The sequence below is a fragment of the Rhinichthys klamathensis genome, unplaced genomic scaffold, assembly GCF_029890125.1.
Source record: "Rhinichthys klamathensis goyatoka isolate OS25496 unplaced genomic scaffold, OSU_Roscu_1.1 h1tg000350l_1, whole genome shotgun sequence".
In the NCBI taxonomy this organism is placed as follows: domain Eukaryota; kingdom Metazoa; phylum Chordata; class Actinopteri; order Cypriniformes; family Leuciscidae; genus Rhinichthys; species Rhinichthys klamathensis.
Window position 1 is genome coordinate 689,287 of NW_026606862.1, and position 18,575 is coordinate 707,861.

The window sequence follows — 18,575 nt, forward strand, 5'->3', positions numbered from 1 at the left end:
AAGTGTATATGCTCGTTGATAATGTGGTCATGAATAAAAGATGCCTTATTATTAAGGGATTGTGCATTTAAAAGTTCCATTTTGACTGGGGGTGCTGGGTTGAGGGTAGCAGAGTGTCTCTGAAGGGGCCGGAGTAGGCTGTGATCCACTCCACATTTTATGTCCCGCTTGGAATGAAATGGCCTCTTGGTGGCAGCGCTCTGATGACGTGTCAGTTGTGCGACGGGCGTCCAGATTGACGGAATGTACTGCTCAGCCTGCTGGTGGTGAACAAAGCATCTGCGTACACTCCGGTGGACATAACGGGAGCGACACAAAATTCTGAGTTCACTTATAATGAAGATGTTAAGTCCAGGAGTAAATGCAGAATTGAGTCTGTGGAGCTGTGAGAAATAACTGAACGCCATGCCGAACAAGGACGTATGCCACCAAGCCTCGCTAGCCACTGGCCGACAAGGTAGCCTGTTTGCCGATAGCCGTCTTCATGTGCTAGCGCCGACAGAGTCCCACAGACGGAAAACAGCCAGACACAGAAGGGCAGCCCAGACCATGAGCAGCCGACAAAACAAAACAAAAACCTCCCACGGTGGACTCCAGCCAAACCCGCGGAAGACTCGTGGAACCGATGACAGAGAGCCCCTCAGGTTAGTCAAACTTTGATTGGTATAAACAATCCAAAAGACTCTAGACGAATTCGTGAAGAACGGAAACGGGACTTTTTTTTTCCAGGTTGGTCAAAACTTTGATTGATATAAAATAGTCCAAAAAGAGAACTCTAATCCCAGTGAGCAGAGGCAGCCAAACGCACCTGCGTACGCTCCGAGGTATCAAGTATCAAGTCATAACAGTCAAGCTGCCTCCTCATGCCTGCATGTTGAACCCTATTTGAGTTTAGGAACCTCAGGTTCCTCAAATCAGGGCAAAAACACAAGACAGCATTGGTGAGAAAGCTTCTCCATGTGGTTAACACATCCTTCCTCTCCCATACTACTTTCTTATCCTTTTTTGCTACCAGGCATCTCACTGGCTAGAGTGCCCCTAGTGACAGGATTAAATATTGCACGTACAGAAAGCTAATGGGACAAATGTAACTGTAAAACTGTTACAACATAGTGCCCCGAATGGAGCGTAGGGTGAATTTGGATCCCGTTGACCTGTTATTTAAAAGAGGATTGTGATGTTTTTGCTTACCCCACCCTCCGTGCCCCCCAAATTGCTGACCCTGGAATAGGGGGGTTTTGGACACCTATAGGGGGCGTCACTCACCTGTTGACCACACCCTCACACCCACAGGCCCTTTTCATGTCCACATCCAATAATTTTTGGGGGTAAAATGTGGTAGTTGCTCACAAAACAGCACTATTTGTCCATTCTCCCTTTGAGTAAAGGGATGGGGCTCTTACCTTGAAGGCCTCTAGTTCCTACAAGCTACTATTTGTCCGTCTCTCTCTACCGGGCACATGGGGGACACTTGGGGTGCCCTGTCCCACTAACCCTCTATTTGTCCTTTTCCCCACTATATATATGTCAAGTCAAGTCAAGTCACCTTTATTTAAATAGCATTTTTAACTATGTAGATTGTTCCAAAGCGGCTTTACAGTGATAATAGGAAATTAAAGTAACAGAGATTGTTTTGGCTTTATAGCAGCTCTATAAATAAAGTTATTTTCCAGCTAAAGTTAATTTTGATTGATTCACTTCCGTCGCAACGATCATTAGTTATTAACTTTTGGGCCGCTAACTAGAGGAACGGAATGAGCCATCGACCCCCGATGACCGCGAGTACCACAAACCCACTATTTGTCTGCTTACCCATTAAAGTGGCTGAATGACCCCTTGACCCCCACTGGCCACTGGCCTCCCACCCCCCAGGTACCATGAACCCACTATTTGTCCACTTCCCTGCTATAATGACCCCACCTCCCGGGACCCCGCCCCCAGTCCAACAAACCCACTATTTGTCTGCTTTCCTATTAAGTTTACAAAAAGCACGCCTAAATGGTCTTAAGGCAAAAAAATATATACATATAAAAAAAAATCCCACTCCCCATTTATTTGAATGGGCTTACCTGATTCACGGTTTTGTGAACATGGCCCAATCGACCAGAGGGCGCCATTTGCATCTTGCCAGGGGTCCCTCTAGTGGGCAGGAAAGTTTGGTGGTCCTACGACCTTGTTCAGGGGTCGAAAGGTCAAAAAAGCGACCGCTGACGGAGAGAGTAGGGTTAGAGGCTGAAAATGTTTTGCCTTTGCTCTAGAGTCCAGAGCTCACGGTATATTGCTAAAGGGGCCCCCCTGGGGGCCCCTGGGACTTATCTATTAAAATCCCATTCCCCCATTATTCGAATGGGTTTGCCATAGTGGGTTCGTCCATTATGCCATAGTGGGTTTGCCTAGCATCCACAAAGCCACTTCCACAACTCATCAAACTTATTATGAAATGTACGCCATGGAAATGTCTTGTGCTTCCTTGAGAACCAATGAGGTTCATTATCTGGTGTTACCCAGCACGTTTGAGCTTCAGCAAGAGCAAATGAGGTTCATTCTCGTGTTATGCAGCACGTTTGAGCTTCAGCAAGAACCAATGAGGTTTTTTGGTGAACTAAACCTTTAAGACAGAATGCACGGATTCAATACAATGATACACATCCGAATTTCTTTCTCTACTTTTAACATTCAGTTAAGGCCGACTGTGGTTGAGGATACTAGAGTTCTCTTTCGCGTCTCCTTGCACATGAATGTTTAAATTGAAAAGATTTACAAACACGCAAATGATCAACTTTTGCTCTATGATAGTTAAACTTTGCAATAATCCATGGGTCATATGAGTGTCGAACCGTGGGCCCTGGTCCATACAGAACTGCAATCCGTTACAGCGCTAGTGCTGACAGCGGGGTGTGTGTGTGTTCACACAGGTGCGGTGCTGCTGCACGCGGGCGATCTTCAGCACCTGGCGTGGCTCGGCCTGCAGTGGGCGCTGATGGAGCAGAGTGTCAGCCTGCAGCGCTGGCTCAAGCAGCTCTTCCCTCGCCTCACGCTCGAGACCTCCAAACTAGACACCAACTCACCCGAGTCCATCTGCCTGCTCGACCTGGAGGTGCGTCCACCCCTCTTCTCATCCTCAATGAGGCACGGGGAAACATTCACCTACATTTGGCTTTTATTAAACATGCAGTCTTTTTTTCTTTTTTTTGCATAATGTAGGTATTCATTTATATCTGATATAGCCTTTCAAAATGCTACTTTAGATAATGCAGTAATTTAATGCCTGTGATTTGTATAATGCTGTAATTATCTACCTAACATGCATGTTTGGACTGTGGAAGTGGGTCAATCTCAGAGTTATGGCTGAGGTGCTTTATCAGATCCGCTGTGTGTATATGTGATGTGTTGCAGGTGTTCTTGTGTGGCGTTGTGTTCAGCAGTCAGACGCAGCTGCAGGAGACGGCACGGATGGCCTCGTGCTCCTCACCGCATCAGCCCCGGTGTTTGCCTCTGCACATCATCAGGCTCCTGTCCTCCGCCAAGCAGCGCGAGTGGTGGGACGCCGTCTACCGCCTGATCCACAAGAGAGCGCTGTGAGTGATCGCCCTGCTGTGAGTGTGAGCCTGACGCACGGCTCCGTGTCTGACTGCAGTGTTTTCTGGTGTGTGTGTGACAGGCCTGGGACGCTGGCTAAACTGCGGATGCTGGTTCAGCACGGTCTCGGCACGCTGCGCGCCGGAGAGAAACACGGCCTTCAGCCGGCGCTGCTCATCCACTGGGCTCAGCATCTCACTGATGTGGTACGTCTGCTCACAGTCCTCGTGATGCTCGTTCTGAGCCAGGAATTATGGGCCGCTCTGGTCTGATAAGTGTTTTAGGGGGATAACGGTTGTTTTCATTTAGGAAATAATGGATTTAAAAGGATTAAAGGGAATAAAGAAAAAGTTACAAAACGGCTAAATAATTTATTGTAAGATAATCCATTGAAATATTTGAAAAAATATTTTATTTTAAAATATGCACATATTCACTCCAAAAAAAAACTAACTCTGCAGAAGACAATAGTGTCTCCATCATTAAAGTAAAGATGTGACAGGAAAGCGAGTTCACTGTCATACTCTGAACACTTCATAACCCGCCTCTGTTCTTTCCTGACGTCATGCATGTGTAAATATGCCTCTGATTTGGCCAGTTATTATGCTCTCTCTCAGTAACAAAGTGCACATTGTTTCTCAGATAGTATGTCTGTAAACATCAGGAAGCAGCTCACGCAGTCGATCGAATAAATAAGAATAAGGAATATTCTTATAAGAATAGGGAATAAGAATAGGGAATAAGGAGCGCGATGAATTAGAGCGTTTTCATGTGTTTGATCAGCACATGATTCCCATGCTTCGTTCGTAGTATTGATGGCTTCGTCAGTGTGAGATTACTAGTACAGACTGAGCAGGTGTGTCTTGACGTCGATGTGTTTGACAGGCGGAACGGGTGAAGGACTATGCAGGCCGCGGTGTGCACTACTGGAAAGTTGTGCTTCCCTTGCTTGAGAAAATCCGAAACAAACGCATTATTCCTGAACCTCTGGAGCCGATGTTCATGCACTTTCACAGTAAAGACATACAGGTATGTACTCTCTTCCTGTTTCTGATTCATATGGTTTGTTTGTCTCTAATGGTCTCTTTGTCTTCAGCCTTCTCAAGTGCGAGTATATGAGGAAGAGGCCGCCATAAGCTCTGCCACACTGCTTGACATCGAGGGCAACACCGACGAGGCCATCGCAAAGCTGGAGAAGCTCAACAGCACCTCGTCTAACTGGCATCTTGCTAAGGTAACAGCGCTTTCTCTGGACGACAGTCACACTGGTTCAGCATCAGAAGTAAAATGATTATTATTGGTCTGTGAATGACCCTAACCTGATGAGTTTGTGGATGTGTGTTGATGGGCAGATCTATCAGAGGCTGTCGGAGGAGGCGGGAAACGGGATGGAGGAGACGCAGGGCAGGTGCACCAACTTCCTCCTGCAGTTCAGGAAATACCTGACAAAGATTTATCAGGCCAGTCCAGAAGACATGGACAAGGTATGTTAAACACCTCTGATGTTTGTGCTGCTCACTTTACTCCAGGGTTCCTCAAATCTGACCCTGGAAGGGCCACTGTCCTGCAGCGTTCAGCTCTAGCATTAAACAAACACACCTGAAGAAGTTAATCAAGGTCTTCAGGATTACTAGAAAGCTACAAGCAGTTTGATCGGGTTTGAGCTAATCTCTGAGGGCAGGGGTTGAATTTGAGGAATCCTGCTTTAAACCAACTTCACATGCATTTACACAAGTGACCATTGCAGGAAACAGTGCAGATTTTAGTGCAGGGCTTACATTAGACCTGTCCGAAGATGCTTTTAAAAAGCACTGAACTCTGATTCTTCAACCAGTGCTAGTTTCTCAGTGAGCAGCCTGTCATCGCCTACATCAGGGTTGCGTGTGTCATGAGAAGTCATGTTTAGTTGAATTGTGAATGAGTCTGAAGTCTGACACTCGTGTCGAGTAATAATAGTCGGTGTCTGTCACTCTTCGGAGACGGTCTGATGGAGAGGCTTCAGGATCAAAGAAAACACTCAAGCTCATCAAAAGTCAAAAGTTTTGAACGCGCATCAAATTTGTGACGGATCTACTACTACTCTGGAAAATATCATGAGGGCCGCTGCTTTTCAGTAGTGTTTGTAATAACATTTCCATGATTTGTGTATTGTGATATTGTAATCAACCATAGTTTTAATGGGGTCATCGGATGCCCATTTTCCACAAGTTGGTATGATTCTTTAGGGTCTTCATGTAAAGTTTGTAACTGTTCACAGAGACCCGTTTCGGTGCATGTCTCTTTAAATGATAATGAGCAACTGCTTTTGAATGAACTAGTCCTTTAATTCTGTCTCTTCATGTTTCAAGTTGCCTGTGTCTATGGAGAATGTGATGGATATGCTGAACAAGGTCAACCAGCAGCTTGCAGAAGATGACGAGCGGGATGAAGATCATGTGGACTATCCGCTGACGTCCAGCCCCGGTCAGCCCACTGAGCCACATGTGAAGTTCTCCACTCCGTCTCCATCCAAAAGTGCCACGTCTTCATCTAAAAGATCCATGGTATGTCATGGCAATGGTGCTTCTGCAGAAGCTTTGCTTGCTGTTTACATAGCGTTGCGGTTCCTGACTGTTGTTCCCTTCTCCAGTTCTCGCCCAAAACGACTCCTCTCTGGGCAGAGGACCAAAAGTCCCTCCTGCAGATGCTGTGCCAGCAGGTCGAGTCCTTGAAGGTCAGTCGCACATCCACCGCTTGTAGCATAATCAGTCAGGGCCAGATGTACTAACGCTTTTGCGCCCACTTCAGGCGTATTTGTTTCGCAAAGTGCGCATAAAACCATGGCGAGGTATGTACGAATGGGACGCACCGAGATGAAAGTGCAGACTGCCTGTCGCGGGAACTGAAAATGGCAAAATGCACTTTTCTTGTCATGCATATGCATTCATGGGATGGTCAAGGGTAAAGTGGGAGTGTCACATAAAGAGATGGGAGGGGAAGTGTAAACTGCGCCTAATTGTGTATTCCGCGTTATGTACAGAAAAAGCCGGTGAAAGTGTGCCTCTATTTTGTAGGGCTGTTTTCGACTAAGGACTTTCATAGTCGAATCTGATTCGTTAGATTTTGCCGTAGTCGACTGATAGTCGAACCTTTTTTTTTTTTTTTTTTGATAGCAGCTAGACGTTCGGTTGAATAACTGTTCGTCTGTTATAGGACAACTCGCTCTACGTTTATTTAAAATGAACAGCAAGACAACTAGAAGTGAATGTGCTTTCCATTAAATGAATCCTTAACCCCCTGGGGTCGGCTATCGCGCCGGCGCGATAGGCAGACTTTTTTTCTTATCAGTGCAAAAGAGACTCAAAATACTCTGTTGATTTTAATCTTACATGTAAGTGTTATACATCAGTCGATCCTGTTTAGTGTATATTATTTTTCTGTATACTCACAATAAAAACAAAGTGTTGTGCTTTTTGTCAAATGAAGAAAAATAAACATGATGCGAGTTTTGCCTTCTCTCTGTCAGTGCAGTCCATTCTGAAACGCGTCCGAAAAATTAACTCTAACTCTGCAAATACTTGTCACACAGGCACGAGAGATTTTTCTTTATGAAGCTTGAATTCTCTTCTTTTCAATGAAGTAATTTATATAAAAAACAAATATTCTCAGTTTATGTAATCTGTATGAAAAGAGAGTGCTGTCAGAATTTTTTTCCCCAGCTCATTACACTTCATTACGCGTTAATCTGACACGCCCACGGAGAACGCGCGCTATTCAAACGCAAATGTAGAGGAAAGCCGTGACAACGCCCACATCAGCCGTTCCACCGCGGCGGTAAAATGTGGGGTGCATTTGCTACCTTTTACCGCTAAGAGGCGCTACAATCATAGACTCTGAAAAGTGTTCGTTTATTCTCTCTAATGCGTAATCTGCTGCTCATTCAGAGCGATTGAAAGCTGGTAGCAGATGAATTCAACAAGTGAAACGTAGTTAAAATAATTCATTACCACAATACTGAAATTAGGCTGAAATACTGAAATGAAATTGAATAAATAATGAAAACATAAAACATTGCAATAAAAACATTTAGGCTACATCAATGAAGCTTTACAAAAGCATAAGACTTTAACTCTAACAGCGTACAAACGGTGGCTCAGTGATCAACGCATCAACACGAGCTTCAGGGAGCTTCAATCGACCCGAGATCGAATCTCAATGTGGCATACATGTTGTTAACCGATGTTGGCCAACAGCGTTTATATTTTACCTTCTTGATGCTTAAATAGCTAACTGTTTATAACTGTTTACTTATTTAAAGTCAAGAGTTTTGTTTAATTATCATTACAACATAAATTTGCTACATTCCAGTAGAACCGCAGCCGCTGCACAAAGGACACAAACTGATGAAGGAAGATTGTCAGCCGATTGCATCAGAAAATGAAAATGAAGAAGCTCGTCTTTAGTCTGCTAAATTATTGTGTAATGTAAAAGAACACTAAAATTACTTAAGTTTGAAACCAAGTTCGAACATTTCAAGGTTTAAATAAAGTGTTTTTTTTTTATTTAAAACAGGGTTGCATCGGGTTTAGAGTTTATTTCTTTTGCGATGCAAAATAAGAAACACTAGGCTAATATTATTCTTGCGACATTTTAAATTTGTATTGCCAAATAAATGACATTAAACAATTAAAACAGTAGGCCTACAAAACGAAAATTGTCCAAAGCAACATAATTAAATTAAAACATGCGTTTTTCTTTGCCTCTCTCGCGCTGAATCTCTTTTTAACAAGTTTATTTAGTCTCCCTCGCTCTCCATATGAAAGAGGAACATTAACACCTAGGCCTATTGTCCTGCGCGCACAGCACTGAACTGTCCCCCAACCCCCCACAGGCTATCGGAGTCTGAGGCTGATTTAACACAAAGAGAAGTCGTAATTCACACTTAAATCGCTATTCTAGACAGTGTTGATAATGAAGGAATTAAATGATTTAAGTTACATGTAGCCTAGTGAAATTTCTGTCATAAAAGTTTATTACTAAATATTTCATTATTTCAATAATTGATGAAATAAAACTGGTTTGGGCCAGCTTTTTCCAAGCAAAACTAAATATAATCTGAAAAAACGCATGTTCATTTGTTGTCATGAACAAAATGTTCAACTTAATATTAAATTCTACAGGGATCTTTGGATCCTTTCAACCAGGCATGCAATTTGTGAATTAAGTTTTTATTATTTTTTTTATTATTCAAATAAATATCGAACCACGGTGCTTCGTGGTAATGCTGCTAAATTAAATAACATGTAGGCCTATAGAATAATTATGAACTTAAATGAAACAATATCGCAACATTTCGACAAATACATTATTTGATCTGTTTTTACATTTTAATTCAGGGCGATTTAGCCTGCTACATTTCATTAGAGCGAGATTTTCACCCTTGTCATTTTCTCATTGGGAAGCGCTTACATAGGCTACATGTTTGAGTAGATCCTCTGTACCTCTCGTTTTCATATGGATTACATAATCAGATAACATTTATTAGCCTGAATATTTAGACATTTAAAGGCATTAGACAGAGCCGATTTCTTATAGTGACTGAGCTGAAGTGGCTTTCGGTTCATTTTTGTGACGCGCAGTTCCCGGAGACAGAGACGACAGATAAACTTTTGTCGTTAGCAAAAGTTCGAATAAAACCCGATTTTAGAAAAATGCATAGGGCCACTCGGCGTGGTCTGCCAAAACACTTAATTATAAACTTCAATATTTCATTCAAAATAATCTCAAAACGCTTTGTGAAATTTTGAAAAGCCGTGCATGCATTAAGGCCACTTGAACTATGGACAACTGAAACGCTGGTTTTGATTTTATTGTTTATCGTTGTTTAAACGTGCTTGTTCTGTTGCATATCTCTATTTTATATTTGATATGGTCTATTGGTGAAGTAGCCTATAGCATTGATTACTGTGGAGGGAGGGGTGTGGGGATTCAAATAATTCAGCAGAAGCAGGGATGTTTAGACCAGAAGGAAATCCCCGTCCCCCTGGCAAATCACACTTTACTTAAAACCATGTTTTTAAAAACTCTAGGTTGTAGGGAATCAAAAAAATAATAATAATAGGCCTAATAAAATATATATATATATATATTGGCTATATATATAAAATTACTTTTTTTACAGAACTGCTTTTGAAATTACGATTGGCCTCATACGATTGGTACAGATGCAAAGTCGTTCTGTTGGATACTATTGTTCCTTAGTGTAAAATGGAAATGCATGGTAATTTTATTTTATAAATATAAGCAAAAAACTGTATGGTGTACCAGAGTTTTAGAGCTACACAAATCTCTCTGCATTAATAAATATAAAATTTACAATAGACCATGTTTGTTCGGGATTTGAACCCGTGTCATCTTGATGATCGAACCGTAAGTTCTACCACTCGGCTATGAATTTTCTCACTGAGAAATGCCCAAACGTTTGTTTGTCATGAGCGAGAAAACGTTTTGTCGTTAGCCTGTGAGTGTAGGCCTACTTTAGCCTACATGAATAAAAGTAGACCTTTTACAGTTTTAAAAGATGATATCTTATCTGTATGACCAACAATTACGCAGTAAGTTCTTTTAGCTGTTATGAGAAAAATAAATTCAAATGAACGCGCCGCCGCGTTTGTCAAACTCTAATTCAACATGCCAGAATAAAGCCAGATTTTAGAATAATGCATAGCCACTCGGCGTGGTGTGCCAAAATACCCTAATTATAAACTTCAATATTTCATTCAAAACCATCTCAAAACGCTTTGTGACATTTTAAAAAGCCGTGAATGTATTAAGGCCACTGGAACCCGGATCGTAACTGCAACGCGCTGCATGTCTCAATACAGGAGCAGAAGCGCTGGTTCAGATTGTATTGTTTGTTGTTTAAACGTGCATGTTGCATATTTAAAAATATTTGTTTAAAAATAAATGTTTGTTGTAGGCTTATTTGCAAATTACCATAACTTGTAGAATTTCATCCTTACTGTTAATTGACATTAGCCCCACTTACGTTTTGATAAATGTCCCTTTGCGCCACCTGGCGGTCATTTCGCGAACGACTTTGAAATGCGACTGGTTTATTTTTATTGTATTGGTCTACTTTAAAAAATAATACTTTATAAGACATTTATGGAAAAAGACTATTTTCTTTTCAAGATTCTGTAGAATGGCCCATATAGCATTTGACTAGAATTTGTTTCCAGGTATGACTAAAAATGTGCTTTTGGCTTTCATTTATATTTTGATTGTTTGTATATATATATATATATATATATATGTGTGTGTGTGTGTGTGTGTGTGTGTATATATATATATATATATATATATATATTTAGGCTATATATATACAAGAAAGAATGCAATGACAATATATATATATATATATATATATATATATATATATTGTCCTTGCATTATTTCTTGTGTGACACCCCTGAATGAAAGGCTCATTATTATGTAGGGTCACTGTCTGAGAACCACTTAATATTCATGATAGGGGTTGGGCCGTTCCGCCCATCTGCATATTGCCTTGGCAAACAAAAAAATGTTTTTCACAATTTAAAACAATCTATTGGTTTATGTGAATGATTAGGAAGGATGATTTTCAGATCATTTTGAAGCCAGAACTCGAAGCGTCAACATCCATTTGTCAAAAGTCTTGTGGACACATATTTAGTATTTGTTTTGTGGTCTTATTTCAGCAGCTTTCATTTTAATTTTTTTCAATAACCACGCATAAACAATATTCTCTTAAAAATACAAACAATGTACATACAAGTTGCTCACAGATTATGGTAGCCCTGTTTGTGCTATATAGAGTGAATTTACACCTTTGCCATTAACATGTTTATAAATAACTGAAAAAAGCACAAATGTAAGGGCATCACAGAACATCCAAATGGCCCCAAAAACACCTCAGACCCCAGAGGGTTAACACAAAAAAAACGTTGCTCTCCCGAATCATCTCCAGCACTCAGCCTCCGATTGCACCACTAACTCCGCCTCCGTTTCCCTCGTAAGATGATATTAGTATAAACATTCTCTATGATAAAAAATGTTTGTAAAAAAATATTTTAATAGCACGGTTTTGGCGGTTATAGAGTTCTAATGACGGTGTTCAACTATAACCGTCGGTCTCACGGTTATATAATAACCGTCACACCCCTCATAACACTTGCCTACTATTCGACTATGAGGTTCATAGTCGAATAAGACCTCTCCGAATCGAATCCTCGAATCCTCGACTATTAGAAGTCAGCCCTACTATTTTGCGCTAAATTCTCTGTATCTTAAAAGCAGGAGTAACTTAGGAAGCGGGTTTCCTGGCATATGCCTCCTGGTGAAGTGGCAGCAGTAATCCGAGCAAGACAAAGACATAGGCTAAGGAGACGAGCTGAAAAAGTTTTTGCCACAAGAATCACACTTTTTCAGTTATGTGAAAACAAAATCATTAACCGTTACAGATTAAGCAGCTACGCAATATTACAGTTACTGGAAGAAATCAAAGATGACATCGAATCTCCGACTCAGCGTTCACATTCCCTTCCAGCAGTTGTTAAACTCCACGCTACATTACAATTATTTGCATCAGGATCATTTCAAACAGTCATAGCATCAGCAGTGACAGGACGAGGCCCATTCAATTGCGCGTTTAAATAATTTGCGCGTAAAAAGTGCAATTTACGGTATAGTGGGTGGGGACATGCGCTGATTACCTGATGAACTGCAGGTTTGGTACATAACACACACTGCGGTTTCACATCAAGCGCTTTCTGCGTCTTGGCCTTGGCGCTATTAATTAACGCTGCGTTCGCAAATGTACATACATCTGGCCCTCTGTGTTTGCTTTTGCTTTGCCACAGACAAATGGGAATTTACCTTCTATACTGTGAACATTATTTTGATGTTTTTTTAATAGTTTTGTCATGGAACTCTTGTATTTGTCTATACAACTCTTGACAACAATAAACCCTTGAGTGTAAGGTAATCAGAGCAAGAGTTGGTAGAGACTGGGTAATGCACTTTGAGTGTCCAAACATTCACTCTGAACAAGAGCTGTCATAATCAAAGCTAACTGCACTCAATCTCTTATTCACCTCATAAACACTTTAGTAACAAAGTACCAGTACATTTCACAACACGAGTTAAAGCCTTAAAAGGCATAGTTCCTTTACCATGTAATGTTTTTGGTGTTTATTGTCATGTCTTCTATTGAATAATCCATCCTTTCATCACTTACAAATGTACCTCTATATCACTGCCATTATTTGCATCAGTGAGTTTCATTTGGAGAAGACTGAAGACATAAACATGCTGAATCGCTCCTCACATGTCGTTGTATCAAGCGATCTCATGACTGCAGTACCTCTCATGAATGACATATTTGCATACGCCGCTGCTCTTCGTGCCAGTCGATATTCCAGTTTTACACATTTTGTCATCTTCTGTGGCATCAAATGGTGTGTGATTACATTTTCAATAATGTTACAGAAATGTGTTTTAGGCTTTCATGACCCTTTCAGCATGTTTGGCCACACATCAGTTGTGGTATGCTATTGATCGGTTAATTCTATACGTGTAACTATTCCATTAAGATCTGTATATTGTCGAAAAGCGCTATAGAAAGAAAGCTGACTTGACCAGTAATTTTCGTCTTCTTCTCAAATGTGGAGTACAGATCTTGAATTCAGTTTTCTGTATGTTAGCGCCACCTTGTGCTCTGTGTATCTGTGTATCTCTAAGAATCAGGTGGACTATCTGCTGATGTCCAGCCCCAGTCAGCCCACTGAGCCGCATGTGAAATTCTCCACGGTATGTCATGGAACTAGTGTTTCTGCAGAAGCTTTGCTTGCTGTTTACAGAGTGTTATGGTTCATGACTGTTGTTTCCTTCTCCAGTTCTCGCCCAAAACGACTCCTCACTGGGCCGAGTACCATAAGTACCTCCTGCAGATGCTGTGCCAGCAAGTCGAGTCCTTGAAGGTCAGTCGCACATCCACCGCTTGTAGCAGAATCAGTCAGTGTTTGCTTTTGCTTTGCCTTCAATACTGTGAACATTATTTTGAGGTTTTGTCAAGGAAGCCTATTGATATTTTTATTTTTTCTATACAACTCTAGACAGCAATAAACCCTTGAGCATAAGGTATTAATAGAGCAAGAGCACATAGAGACTGGGTATTGCAGTTTGTGTGTGCAAACATTTACTCTGAACAAGAGCTGTCATAATCAAAGCTAACTGCACTCAATCTCTTATTCACCTCGTGAACACTTTAGTTACAAAGTACCTGTACATTTGACAACACGAGTTAAAGCCTTAAAAGGCATAGTTACTTTACTATGTAATGTTTTTGGTGTTCTTTGGTCTTCTATTGAATAATCCATCCTTTCATCACTTACAAACGTACCTCTATATCACTGCCATTATTTGCATCCAGGTCAGTTCATACCTGCCACCGGTAACCATGTAACCCGGTGCCACCTGCCTCATGCAGAGAAGGTAAACTCTGTCAAAAAGCTCTGCTGACTTGCGGCTACATCTCTTTTGGGAAAAGGCTTTAGGAGTAAACCTTGAGGAAAAATCTGGAGCTGGAGTCCCATAGGCAGCACGTGGTTGCATGCAATCTCACCTTGGCAACTCCTGCGACAGTGCTGGTCCCAAACTGTATCGGCCCTGCCGCTCCGTTGGATCAATCAGCGCCGTGGAGAAGGTGGGACCTGCTACTTGGGCAACAGCTTGTCTTCCATATTACCCTGCCCTGGCTTGCGCCCTGGAGAGGACACTCCAGCTTCACTTCACAGCGTTGAAACAACGCGGGAAGCAGCAGTCTACCGGTTATAAGCTACAATGCTCGATTGGCGGAGAGTGTGGCGCCAGTGTTGCTTACGGTGGTAGGAGAGATATTCGCATCTCATTGGACAGCTACCGCCTGCCTTAAGTTGGGCAGTCCCCAGCCAGTAAGGTGCTGTCCCGCCATGGTCTGCCTTCCTCATTGGGTGCATGGGGATAAGGAAATCCGACAAGCAGACCACAATTTCTGCACCAAGCAATAACACACCAAGAAAAAAACAAGAAGAAGAGACCAGCTCTCAATCTGGGATGCTGGAACGTCCACACCATGACAACTGGACTTGACAACCTCCTGAACATCAGTGACGTAAGAAAGACAGCGGTCATCAACAACGAGCTACTGAGACTGAAGGTAGATATAGCCGTTCTGCAAGAAACACGCCTGGCTGAATCGGGATCTTTGAAGGAGAAGGATTACACCTTCTTCTGGCAAGGAAAGAGTGCTGTGGACCGCAGTGAGCATGGGGTAGGGTTTCCAGTGAGGAACACCTTGCTGGAGATGATTGAACCAGGTGACAAGGGATCAGAACGCCTACTGACCCTCCGCCTCCATACCTTTGAGGGACCAGTTACACTCATCAGCGCCTTTGCCCCAACCTTGACCTCCACACCTGAGGCAAGAGATGAGATCTACACTAACCTGAATGACGCCATCAAGAACATCCACTGTAGTGAACACCTCGTCCTCCTTGGCAACTTCAATGCCAGAGTAGGCGCAGATCATAACTCTTGGCCTTCCTGCTTGAGTTCCTCTAGAGTTGGCAAGATAAACGAGAATGGGTAGCGCTTGTTGGAGCTTTGCTCTTATCATGGCCTCTATGTGACCAACTCCTATTTCCAGACGAAGCCACAACACAGAGTGTCATGGCGCCACCCTCCATCCAAGCTCTGGCACCAGCTCGACATGGTCATCGTCAGACGTACAAGCCTCAATCATGTGCTTCTCGCCCGCTCATACCACAGTGCTGACTGTGACTCCGATCACTCACTGGTATGCTGCAATATCAAACTGATGCCAAAGAAACTCCACCACTCCAAACAAGAAGGGAAGCCATGCATTGACACGACTAAGATGCAACATCCAGAGAAGCTCGAGGAATTGACAAAGTCTCTTGAGGATGCTCTGTCTGTAGGCTACCCATGTAACACCACTTCCGCGTCATGGAACGACCTGTGTGAGGCAATTCAGAAATAAGCTCTTGCTACCTATGGGAGAAAGACCTTCAAGAACTGCGACTGGTTCAATGCCAAGTCTGCGGAGTTGACCCCTGTTATTGAATCAAAGCGTGCTGCCCTTGCTGAATATAAGTGCTCACCAGGTGGGAAAACCCTTCAAGCACTCAGATCAGCCAGGAGCAAAGTACAGCAGACAGCAAGAAGATGCGCCAACGAGTACTGCCAGGAGCTCAGTCATGACATTCAGAATACAGCAGTAACAGGTAACATCGGAGGCATGTACGAGGGCATCAAGAAAGCTCTCAGACCAACTCAGAGGAAAACTGCACCCCTGAAAACCAGCTGCGGAAAAGTGCAAAACCAAGCAGATGGAGAGATGGGTGGAACACTATTCAGAGCTCTATTCCAGAGAGAACATTGTTGTCACCTCAGCACTGGACGTCATCGATCCTCTGTCCACCATGGAGGAGTTAGACGCTGAACCAACACTCGCAGAACTCAGCAAGGCTATCAACAGCTTAGCCTGCGGCAAAGCCCCTGGGATTGATGGCATCCCCACAGACCTGATCAGGCACTGCAAGACCACCCTTTCGCAGCATCTATTTAACATCCTTTGACAGTGTTGGAGTGAAGGTGGTGTTCCACAAGACATGAGAGATGCCAAGATCGTCACCTTGTACAAGAACAAAGGCGACAGGAACGACTGCAACAACTAGAGAGGCATCTCCCTCTTGAGCACCTTAGGCAAACTGTATGCAAGAGTGCTGTTAGTGCGTCTTCAACAGCTGGCAGAACGCGTCTACCCCGAGTCCCAATGTGGCTTTAGAGCAGAACGTTCTACAGTGGACATGATCTTCTCCCTTTCGCCAACTACAGGAGAAGTGCAGGGAACAGCAGAAGCCCTCTACATGGGCTTTATAGACTTGACCGAGGCCTTCAACCTGGTTAGCCTGGATGGGCTCTTCAACATCCTCCTGAAGATCGGTTGCCCCCCGAAGCTTCACAGCATGATCAGATCTTTTCAAAACGGTATGAAGGCAACCACCCAGTACGATGGCAGCAGGTCCGAACCATTTGACATCAAAAGCGGCTTGAAGCAAGGCTGTGTCCTTACTCCAAACCTCTTCGGCATCCTCTTCTCCCTTCTTCTGAAACATGCTTTCGGGAATTCAACCGAAGGGGTGTACATGCACACAAGATCAGATGGCAGACTCTACAACATTGCAAGACTCAGAGCAAAAACCAAGGTGCGTGAGATCATCATTAGAGACATGCTCTTTGCCGATGACGCAGCAGTCACCTCTCACACTGAACAAGATCTACAGTGTCTGATGGATGGATTCTCCCAGGCCTGCAAAGACTTCGGACTAACCATCAGCCTGAAGAAGACCAATGTGCTGGGTCAAGATGTGGCACCACACCACCTGTCATCACCATCAACAACTACGAACTTGAAGTGGTCCATCAGTTTACCTACCTTGGTTCCACCATCAGCGACAACCTGTCCTTAGATGCCGAAATCAACAAATGCATCGGAAAGGCTGCAACAACACCAGGATGACTGACCACTCACGTCTGGGAGAACCCCAAGCTGACCACCCAAACCAAGATGGCAATGTACAAAGCCAGTCAGCACCCTCCTGTACGGGAGTGAATCCTGGACAACATATGTCAAGCAAGAGCAGAAGCTGAACAGTTACCACATGCAATGTCACCGTCACATCCTTGGCATCAGCTAGAACGACAAAGCGCCCAACGCCCAGGTTCTTGCCCGTGCCGGCCTCCCCACCATGTACACCCTGCTCAGACAATGCAGACTGCGCTGGCTTGGCCACGTGCGCCGTATGGAAGATGGTCGGATCCTCAAGGATGGTGAACTCGCATCCGGCAAAAGACCCCAAGGTCGCCCCCAACAGAGATATAAAGATGTCTGCAAGCGCGACATGAAAGCCCTGGACATCAACACAGAGATCTGGGAGGACACTGCAGCTAACCACAGCAGCTAGCGCTGCCTGCTCAAGAAACAGCTAAATACAGTCGGGGAGAAGATCTTGAAACTAGCAGAAGAGAGGAGAGCCAGGCAGAAGGCACGCACACACGGACTGCCACCCACGACCAACTACATCTGCACTTTCTGCAGCAGAGACTGTCTCTCCCACATCGGTCTCACCAGCCACAGACGATGCTGTTTTAGTCGTAACACCGCAAACTCTTAGGACGCAATATCCATGGTCGACAAACGACCGAAGGAGGCCTACTATTTGCATCAGTGAGTTTCATTTGGAGAAGACCTAAACATGCTGCAATGCTCCACACGTGTTGTTGTATCGAGCGATCTCATGACTGCAGTACCTCTCATGAATGACATATTCCCATACGCCGCAGCTCTTCATGCCAGTGGCTATTCCATTTTACACATTCTGTCATCTTCTGTGGCATCAAATGGTGTGTGTGATCAAATGTTCAATAATGTTACAGAAATGTGTTTTAGGCTTTCATGACCCTTTCAGCATGTTTGGCCACACATCAGTTGTGGTATGCTATTAAACTGTTAATTCTATACGTGTAACCATTCCATTAAGAACCGTATATTGTCGAAAAGCGCTATAGAAAGAAAGCTGACTTGACCAGTAATAACCAGGGGCAAGATTCAAAAAGGTCAGAAAAAAGTATTCTGTAATAATAATTTAACAAAAACATCATATAATTTTAGAAATATGTATTCAACAATAACACCAGTACATAAAATGTACATATGGGCACAAATACTGTATGTAAACAGTCTACACAAGACTCCGCAGTAAGTGCAAAATGTGCAAGTGACGTGTGCCAGGAAAAAACCTAAATAGCCAACAGACTAAAGAAGACACACATGAACAGCATGTACTCAACCCATTTTTGAGCCACACAAGACATTGCTGTCAGAGTGTCAGGAGCTCAATCTCTTTACCTCTTAC

The 18,575-nt window shown here is 43.2% G+C and overlaps 1 protein-coding gene across 1 annotated transcript in view; it reads left to right on the forward strand.

The window, feature by feature from the left end:
- LOC130068969 (E3 SUMO-protein ligase RanBP2-like) overlaps window positions 1-18,575 on the forward strand; it is a 64,362-nt gene that overhangs the window by 24,083 nt on the left and 21,704 nt on the right. Inside the window, exons 9-16 of the mRNA XM_056232626.1 lie at window positions 2,916-3,097; window positions 3,397-3,578; window positions 3,662-3,785; window positions 4,465-4,608; window positions 4,676-4,813; window positions 4,932-5,063; window positions 5,928-6,122; window positions 6,209-6,292. Of these exons, the coding sequence (XP_056088601.1) occupies window positions 2,916-3,097; window positions 3,397-3,578; window positions 3,662-3,785; window positions 4,465-4,608; window positions 4,676-4,813; window positions 4,932-5,063; window positions 5,928-6,122; window positions 6,209-6,292 (1,181 nt within the window). The remainder of the gene's footprint in view (window positions 1-2,915; window positions 3,098-3,396; window positions 3,579-3,661; window positions 3,786-4,464; window positions 4,609-4,675; window positions 4,814-4,931; window positions 5,064-5,927; window positions 6,123-6,208; window positions 6,293-18,575) is intronic.